At 35.7% G+C, this 9198-nt stretch overlaps 2 protein-coding genes across 3 annotated transcripts in view; one reads left to right on the forward strand and one right to left on the reverse strand.

Annotated features, from left to right (window-relative positions):
* The window catches only part of LOC107597463 (pre-mRNA 3'-end-processing factor FIP1-like), a 27371-nt gene extending 21246 nt beyond the window's left edge, over nucleotides 1–6125 (reverse strand). The window contains exons 1-5 of the mRNA XM_016288535.1: nucleotides 5764–6125; nucleotides 4593–4638; nucleotides 614–659; nucleotides 413–486; nucleotides 205–254 (exon numbers count right to left, since the gene is read on the reverse strand). Of these exons, the coding sequence (XP_016144021.1) occupies nucleotides 205–254; nucleotides 413–486; nucleotides 614–659; nucleotides 4593–4638; nucleotides 5764–5824 (277 nt within the window). The 5' untranslated portion in view covers nucleotides 5825–6125. The remainder of the gene's footprint in view (nucleotides 1–204; nucleotides 255–412; nucleotides 487–613; nucleotides 660–4592; nucleotides 4639–5763) is intronic.
* A 313-nt stretch (nucleotides 6126–6438) lies between these two features.
* The window catches only part of LOC107597439 (sec1 family domain-containing protein 2-like), a 146609-nt gene continuing 143849 nt past the window's right edge, over nucleotides 6439–9198 (forward strand). The window contains exon 1 of one of the 2 annotated variants that reach the window (XM_016288496.1): nucleotides 6439–7006. In XM_016288496.1, the coding sequence (XP_016143982.1) occupies nucleotides 6598–7006 (409 nt within the window). In that variant the 5' untranslated portion in view covers nucleotides 6439–6597. The remainder of the gene's footprint in view (nucleotides 7007–9198) is intronic. The other variant, XM_016288495.1, reaches the window with a different exon arrangement.

Below are 9198 nucleotides of genomic sequence, written 5' to 3' on the forward strand. Positions count from 1 at the left end.
GCCCACCGCTCAAAGAAAAACCACCACATAATTTTTCTGGGGGGGGGGGGGGGGGGGGGTAATCCTGCATTATTTATACTTGCATTATTAAGTATAAATAATGCAGGATTGCACACAAAAAATTGTAGGCCACATAACATTTTTGGTAATTATAATGAGCAAATATTTAAAAATAGATTGTACTGCAATGAATATCATTATTACCTGATACAGAGGTCTTTATGTTCAAACTAATGGAACTAGAACCAAATGACCTACAGAGTAAACCACAAACAGACCATTAAGTATCATTATAGCAATTTATTAGACCCAGAATACTTTAAGATGTCATCAGTATCGCTGTATGAAATGAGAAGACTTGACACGTTGACATATATAACTAAAATTGTCAAATTCTGACTGAATTACTCACGAGCCCTGAGATCCGCCTGTTTTAATGTCACCGATGGTCACACAGACATCATCATCACTGTCTGATTCACTTTCCTTTGTGAGGGAAAAACAAAATGGCTGTTTGTATAGGTAAATGAACACCCTACATTATAACAACTAACCGAAACAAATAAAACAAAATTAAAAAAAAGTTTAAAATAAGTTTTGCTAAAACAAGCACCTGGTAATTGAGTCCACTCACTCCATCAACATCACCAATCAGAGCACTGCAGAAGTGAGATATATGTTTATATATGATGGATTTTATAATTAACCAATTAGATTGTACAATAATGTGTCAATTAAATGATCACATAGGCCTAAATAATCAGATTCAGTTACATCTTCAAACTAGGGAACAATATAAATTGGATTTAACTAAATGGCAGTTTGGGAAAAAACATACATAAAAAGTGATTTGAAGCATAATACATTTTTATTTTTTATTAAAAAATTTAATTTTAATTCATTTAATTATTTTAGTGCCATATTTCATTAAATCAGTTTAAACTGAATAGACAAAAATTACAGAAATATATTTCTTACTATATACTACACCTAAAAAAATATATTTATAAATATTTATAAAAATTTGCGATATGGGGCCAGTTGCATAAACAGCCACTATTTTAAGTCTGGGTCTTAAAAACTAGTTTCACCAACTAGACAAGGGGTAATTGGTCGTACTTCTGAGACTCAAATTAGATCAATCTACCTTTTTGTAACTGAATTAAAAAAATTATGACCAGTCTTGAAGAAAAAAAAAAAAAAGATGACTAACTTTTTAAGACTAGTCTAAGCCGTTTATGCAACTGGCCCCAGGTGTGTGCTCTGGAGAAGAAACTTCATTTTCCTTTGGATGGACAGACTTCCTGTCAGTTTCATCTGTCTGTCTGATTTAATCACATGCACTAATTGATGCTACAGAACAATAAAAAGGCTTTTACACTCAGCATATATGGGCAATGAAGGGGATCGATTTACAAGCACATCTTTAGCAGCAGGCCTACATTAGTTTAAGTGAGGCCTATACCACTGTGGCTCATCAGGCTTATTTAAGGCCAGTGCCGTGTGAGGGAAAATTCTCGCTTGGGTTTGAGTTTTGCCCCGACTCTAATGAAGGTGAAGCAATCCAACCCATAAAAAAACGCTGTGTCAACTCCAAGAAACAGCTAACACATCTCTACACAATGCTGGGAAGCAGAGGAATAAAACAATGGTTAATATTCTTTCTCACTCCTACTCCAGTGAGAACATAAGACGAGTGTATACTGTATTAGCCCTGGGCACATCCAATGCTGAATTTAACTAGCATCCAGTTCCATCAGACACGCGTGGCTTGATCCACTTTGGGAGCTTTTTTGCAAAGAGGTCTATTGGCAAAGACATGTCACATACCGCGAATGTGCACGTATGGCCATTACTAAGCAGTGAAACGGGCATTAAATGTACACGCTTCATTTCTACAACGCTACTTGCCCTAACAGGAAATAAACGTGTCAGCCTCTCTCGTTCTGAGTCGGCACACGATTTGGTCTTGTAAACTCTCATTTCAAATGCAAAAGCGGCCAGGGCTAAAGTGACCTGAAAGTTTCTGACATTGCCAGAAGCAGAAAATCCCAAGACTGCAGAGAGTTGAACTGTGCATGTGTTTGTGTTGGGGCCATGTATTAAAGTAAATGCCGATGAAGTACATTTCTAAATGCAAATGAAATCAAATATGAGGAAGAGCTGATTCAAATAGCTTTAAAAAAGGCAAAGCGACATTTTGGAGAAGATTAATAAATCACCTGCCTGATTAAAGCTAAGATGTCAACAAAATACTGCAATAATTAAACCTAAGGTCTTTGCACCAGTTTGTACTCTATATTTTCTGCCTTTTTCCATGCAGTTGTGAACTGTGTAGTCTACAAAAGTTTGGATAAGCATCCATTCATAAAGACTTAGATAAACATTTTTAAGCATCTTACAGGCCCGGATTGGCTAATCGGGAGCACCGGGAGGATTCCCGGTGGGCCAGTCTGTTTTTTTGGCCGCTAGGGCCGGTGTGTTGTCATGCCACTGGGTTGAAATATACTGTCCCTAGGCTGCCTGCAGTCACAGCAGCCCCACTCTTTTTATTTATTATTTTCTCGCAGCCCATATTATTATTTTCACCAGACCATATCAATAACAAATTCTCAATTGATAATTAATCATTCTTTTTGCACAAATCATTGTTATTTGTGAATGTAGGCATTTGAGGAAGGCTTTAAGACCAAGCGGAATCCTCTGCCGGCTGTTCCCGCTTCACAGCCAGGCAATTCCCTTCACCGTCCGCGTTTTGATTCTGCCAGATCAGTTTGGGCGAATGCAACTTATTGATCATGAGCCCAACATTTAGCAAGGCAGGAAAACATTCAATCTACCTGAAGGAAGACGTAGGATATTTCAGTGTAAGTTAATGCTGCTAAATATATAGAGAGAAAAAAATACATTAAAAAAACTTTGTGTATTCTTAAACTTGGACATAATTATATTGAAGTACAAATCCAAGCACCAGAAGCAGCCCACACTCTCTAAGTTTTCTTTCATTGAAAATTATGCATTTTCATTCATTCACAAAAACTTTAAGTGCCATTGTTAAAAAAAATGGTTTATTGACTGACGTTTCATACACCTTCAGTTAATGGCAGTTTGGGAAAAAACATACATAAAAAGTGATTTGAAGCATAATACATTTTTTTTAATTATTAAAAAATTTAATTTTAATTCATTTAATTATTTTAGTGCCATATTTCATTAAATCAGTTTAAACTGAATAGACAAAAATTACAGAAATAGATTTCTTACTATATACTACACCTAAAAAAAAAATATTTATAAATATTTATAAAAATTTGCGATATGGGGCCAGTTGTATAAACATAGCCACTATTTTAAGTCTGGGTCTTAAAAACTAGTTTCACCAACTAGACAAGGGGTAATTGGTCGTACTTCTGAGACTCAAATTAGATCAATCTACCTTTTTGTAACTGAATAAAAAAAATTATGACCAGTCTTGAAGAAAAAAAAAAGAAAAAGATGACTAACTTTTTAAGACTAGTCTAAGCAGTTTATGCAACTGGCCCCAGGTGTGTGCTCTGGAGAAGAAACTTCATTTTCCTTTGGATGGACAGACTTCCTGTCAGTTATATTTCAGTGTAAGTTAATGCTGCTAAATATATAGAGAGAAAAAAATACATTAAAAAAACTTTGTGTATTCTTAAACTTGGACATAATTATATTGAAGTACAAATCCAAGCACCAGAAGCAGCCCACACTCTCTAAGTTTTCTTTCATTGAAAATTATGCATTTTCATTCATTCACAAAAACTTTAAGTGCCATTGTTAAAAAAAATGGTTTATTGACTGACGTTTCATACACCTTCAGTTGTCATACTTTCAAATGTCATGCCATTTGTAATTTCACAGTATTTTCACCTCCTAAATTAGCGATAAAGAATCACAATTGTCCCTTATTTTCCATTTCTGAAGTTAATTGGCAACCCTAATGATGACGTAATTATCTTTTGACTCCCCTGATAGCGGCAAACCCTCAGTTTTTGGAGATATGCGAGCGAATAATAGAATAGAAAATAGCACTGTCAAAAGATTAATCATCTCCAAAATAAAAGTTTTTGTTTACATTATATATGTGTGTGTACTGTATATATTTATTATGCATATATAAATACAAACACATGCATGTATACATTTAAGAAAAATATGGTATGTTTATATATTAAATATGTAAGGAATAATCAACGGCTAGCCGTGCATTAAAGGATTTTAAATGCATGACGTGGAGGCAAAGAACCACCCGAAATTTTAAATGTATATACTCTGTGTTTGTATTTATATATATATATATATATATATACACACAGTACACATACATATATTATGTAAACAAAAACTTTATTTTGGATGCGATTAATCATTTGACAGCACTAATAGAAAACAAAAAAACAACAAAGTGGGCCGGTCTAAGGCATGAAACTCCAGGTCTGAAAATGAGTCCCACTCCGGCCCTGGGCTCTTTTAGATTAAGATGCTAAAACATAAAAAAACAAGTTCTACTTCAAGTTTCTCGTTGGAAACTTATCAACAGCTAAACACGTTTTCTTGGGCATCCTCACCTGAAAACTTCCTTTTCTGTTGTCTCTTCTTCGTCAAAATTGTCATCTATTTATGATAAAGAAGTAGAAATTAGGAAAATATTTGTTTTCACATTGAAACAGCCAGTTTAAGAAATGTAAAGTTATTGCTATAGTTGTTTTTAACACTATAAAGCCTGCTCTTTGAAATATTTATCATGCAAATTTGTAAGGCATTTAAATGATCAACATGATCACAAGCTTTCTGTTTTATTATTATTTATCTATTTATTTATTTTTAAACGTCCACTTTCAGGTCATAGTGTGTGTCCAATTTAGTAATGTAATAACTTTTCTATTGTTATTGGACTGAAACTTTTTTTTTTTTTTAAGAAAAATCATGTTAAAATGGGCTTATCAAATATGATACATCAGGTTTTTGTGGAACATGCATTTGTCCATTTCTCTCAATCATCACTATATTACGTTGCATTATATATTTTGCTTCCCACAGTAAAAAAAAAAAAAAACTACAGACCTTTGATCATAAAACTAGGCATTTTAAATATATGCAATACCGTTCTATTTCAAACTTTACATGGTTCATATGAATCATACTGATTTCAAATAAACAAACAAAGGAACTCTGGTTAGATGAAGGAATCAGTTTCATCATCTAAAATGCTGCCAGTTTATGAATGGATCAATTTAAATACGATTTTAAAACCTGATATTCAAAATGTCAACTCTATAGTAGCCTACATTACATAGATTTTTCTTCTCTCAGATGCATCTCTATTGGACATGATACGGCATCTGTCACGTCCTATGCCATATTTGATACTGAAAATAAAAAATAACAATATTCTGAATATGACTTTTAAAAGAGCTGTCCAACTTTGATCAGATGCTTTAAAATGCAGCAGCACTTACTACATGATGCTGTTGTGTTAGTTGTGTAAATGTATTCTTGCCCTTATGTTCTCTGAAAGGGTTGATTTGAAAGTAAATGTTATGAAACGCGTGCAGCTGGATAAATAACGGTTTCTGATGGTAATAAACTTAGGGTCAGATCCCTTCTTAGAAACGTGTGCTTTTGGTTTTGGTAGATGCTGGAGTAATGCTTATTCATCTCACCACGAGGACGTTTGATTTGCATTCCTGAATCTTTAGACAGTTTTAAAGTTGAATCATCAGTGTGTTTATTTCTCACCTCCATAAAGCCAGTCCGTCTCCTCATCAGCTGATTTCTCTATTACCTCTTTAGTGGACATGATCACATCCGGGGTTTTGCGCTTTTGCTTTGAGATCAGAGGCTCGGTTTAACCCACTGATTCACCGAGTTCGACAAAGTAACTAGTGTGATAATAGTTATAGGGTTTACAGTCACAGCTGTCACAGTGGCACGCCGCGTGTTGTTGGTGTAGCAGGTGTGCGTTACCAAAGAAACACATCTCACTGCACGCGCACGTGTGCGGGAGACGCAGGAAGTTCAACATCAACACATCAATGCACTAATTACAGGCAATATTTGTTTGTTTGTTTTATCGTGTCAATTTATTTATCTTTGCATCAATGTCAAATGACTGTATTCTATTCCATTATTATGACATGAAACATGTCAACGTATTTTTTTTTTGTTAGCAGACAAATCGTTTACTTGACTCTTACACTACCTTTTTAAATATCACAAAAGTTTTAACAATGAATATAAACAAAGGCAAAACATATTTTTATAAAAAACTGAGACAGAATATTAATTAAAAAAAAGAAAAAAATATAAAATGGTATATCGGCATCTTGATAAGCAAATAGCCCGCGTTGTAAATCAACGGACAAGTTTATGCAGTCATTTAAAGTCTTTGCTTCGATTTTCTTGTTGCCGTTAAAACTCCCAGCTGTACACTGTGACGCATAATTATCGCGACGCCTCTGCGCCACGTCACCTTCGAGAGACTCACATGGGTTTGTTTTGAATGGTGTCTGTTTGACAGTTCTGCTGTTGCTATCGTTCGTCTCACTTTAAAACGCCAGCATTTGCGGAAATATGTTGCCCACGGATGGTGTCATGTGTTTCCCCGGTCAGACGTGGGAAAAAGTTCTGTCAAAGGTTAAAAAGGCTGTTGTTTTCATGGATGATCGGTGCTCGGAGAGTCTGCACTGGAACGGAGGAGCTGCGCTTCTGTTTGAGGCTGGAGCTCGAAACATCAAACAATTCTCAAGCTTTGAAGCAGGTGGACAGAATGAACCCAAAGCTGTGTTTGTGGTCAGCACCGTGCTGAAAGGTAAAACGGCAGACATTATCAAAGACATCATTTCCCTCAGTCGCTTCCAGTACTGCGTGGTTTTCACAACTATTCCGCACTCCATTCACCTGCTTGCGAATAACGTGACCGCTGATCTGGAGGGGAATCCGGTGTTTGAGCAGTTTGAAGAGAAACTGTGTGAGTGGATGGGTGATATGAACTACACTGCTGAGGTGATGCATGCTCCTGTGGTCTTCGCCCCTCTGACGCAGCACCTTCACCTTTTACCTGCTTTCTCTGATCTCTTCCCATTATTGGAAGTGGATCTTCAGTCCATCAACGAGAAAAGGCCGGAAAAAAGACGATTTGGGAGTCTGATGGATGTGGATACGCACTCTCTCTCACCTGAGCTGCAGATTCAGATTAAATCTCTCGCATCAGCCATCAACACCCTGTTTGAGTTCATCGGTACCCGTGAGGAGAGCTTTTCCGTGGGTCCGATGAGCCGTCTGATCGCAGGGGAGCTGGCCAGTCATCCACAGGCCAAAAACAGGAGGAAGTCAGCCCCCAATAAAGCATCAGTAGTGTTTATTGACAGAACTCTTGATCTTACAGGTGTAGTCCAGTTTGTCTAAATACTATATGTGTTCAGTCATTAGTACTTATGTCAAGACACTATAGGCAAAACCATGTTTTATTTTATTTATTTTCATGCACTGGTCATTTTTGAGATTTTGGATTAGTGGACTTCCATAACATGTCTTATTTCTTTGCATTTCAATTACATTGTCGCCTATATCTTTAGACTGCTTTCTCGATAATTTTTTTTCTCCTTCTAACCAGAAATTTTTAATCCACTTTAAAAGCACTTACCTACACCCAATATTTTATTCACATCTATATTCTGAAGATTTTTACAAAGGGGATTGTTCAAATATCATTCAATTGATTTTTCAGCTGTACATTTTATTCCTAAAATATGGTGAATAATATTATTTTTTTTCCCCCCTGGCTGTTTAAAGTATTTTGTGATTTATGGCATGATACAAAACATATCCAACATTCCCTCTGTAAAAACCTTTCACTCTTAATTTGTCAACAAAATGAAACAAGAATTTTGAACCTGGTTTTATCCAATGTTCAGATTTCTGTTCTGGAAATGTATTCAAATCAGTACACATTTTTAGATAATGCCTCATTTGCGTATTTATGTATCCTTACAAAATTTATAAAACTAAACAATTGCTTTAATGTACTGTGACTAAACAACTGGAAAATATGGTGAAATATATTCGTTAATTTTTATTCTATTTACCTGTGGTGTCTTGTCTTAATATGTCATGGTGGCGTATAACACAGTTTAACTTATTCTTTGACCTTTCAAAATAATTTTTTCCCTCGGTTTCTCTTTTTCCTAATCTATAGGAGCTGTTGGCCACCATGGTGACTGTCTGGTTGAGAAAATCCTATCCGTGTTGCCACAGTTGCCTGGTCATGTGACTGACGTTCAGGTGGACATGCTAGAGCTCACACACCTGAAGCAGACAATTGATAACAAGGGCATCTTGGCACCAGGCTGCTTGGCACAGAACCAGTAAGAGCATTTACAATGTTATGGCATGCAAACATGGTATCATAAAGTTAATTTCTTTATCTCAAAAAACTAAAGTCGGTTCAGAAAATGCCAAAAAGCACTACTGTAAAGGCCAGCCGATGAACATGCAATGAGATTGTTCACACTGTGGTGGAATTACAACTCCATTACTTTTTTTTTTTATGTTACACGTTATTTACATTTTCAGTATTTTATTTTTTCAACATGTTTTAAAATTGATTACAACTTTGAGATGAGCTGGTTTAAATATTAACTCACAAACATTAGACCTAGGGTCAAAATTGAAAATGTCATAAATTACTCACCCTCATGTCTCCAAAGGAAGTGTTTTTTTTTTTTGTCCATACACTGAAACATGCCTGTAGGCAGGGGGGCTCAGGTAGCTTGAACGACCCACCCCCCACTGCCAAAGGTCCATCATTTAAGTCTGTTTTTGTGTGTGATTTATTTTTTTTTAATAAGTAAGTTTTCAATTAAATAACGACAGCCAATAATTCAAATCTCCCAAATAAAATGATCTAAATCTAAACCAACCTGAAGCCCTAATCTTGTTAAAAGCACCACTTCTGTTGTTCTCCTTCCATCAGGGCTTGCAAAATCGCTAGCCTGACGTCCCGGGACTATTGTGTCTTCCAGTTGGGCTTCTAAAATGTATCTGCACCCAGCCCAACGGTCTATTTTAAATACTTCAATTTAGTTGTATCAAATTTAAAGCCATGAAAAGTATTAAATGCCTTAAATGGTATAAGAAATGTCTTAAAGGTGACATATCATGAAAATCTGACTT

The sequence above is a fragment of the Sinocyclocheilus grahami genome, unplaced genomic scaffold (assembly GCF_001515645.1).
Source record: "Sinocyclocheilus grahami isolate Dianchi unplaced genomic scaffold, SAMN03320097.WGS_v1.1 scaffold232.1, whole genome shotgun sequence".
Taxonomy (NCBI): Eukaryota; Metazoa; Chordata; class Actinopteri; order Cypriniformes; family Cyprinidae; genus Sinocyclocheilus; species Sinocyclocheilus grahami.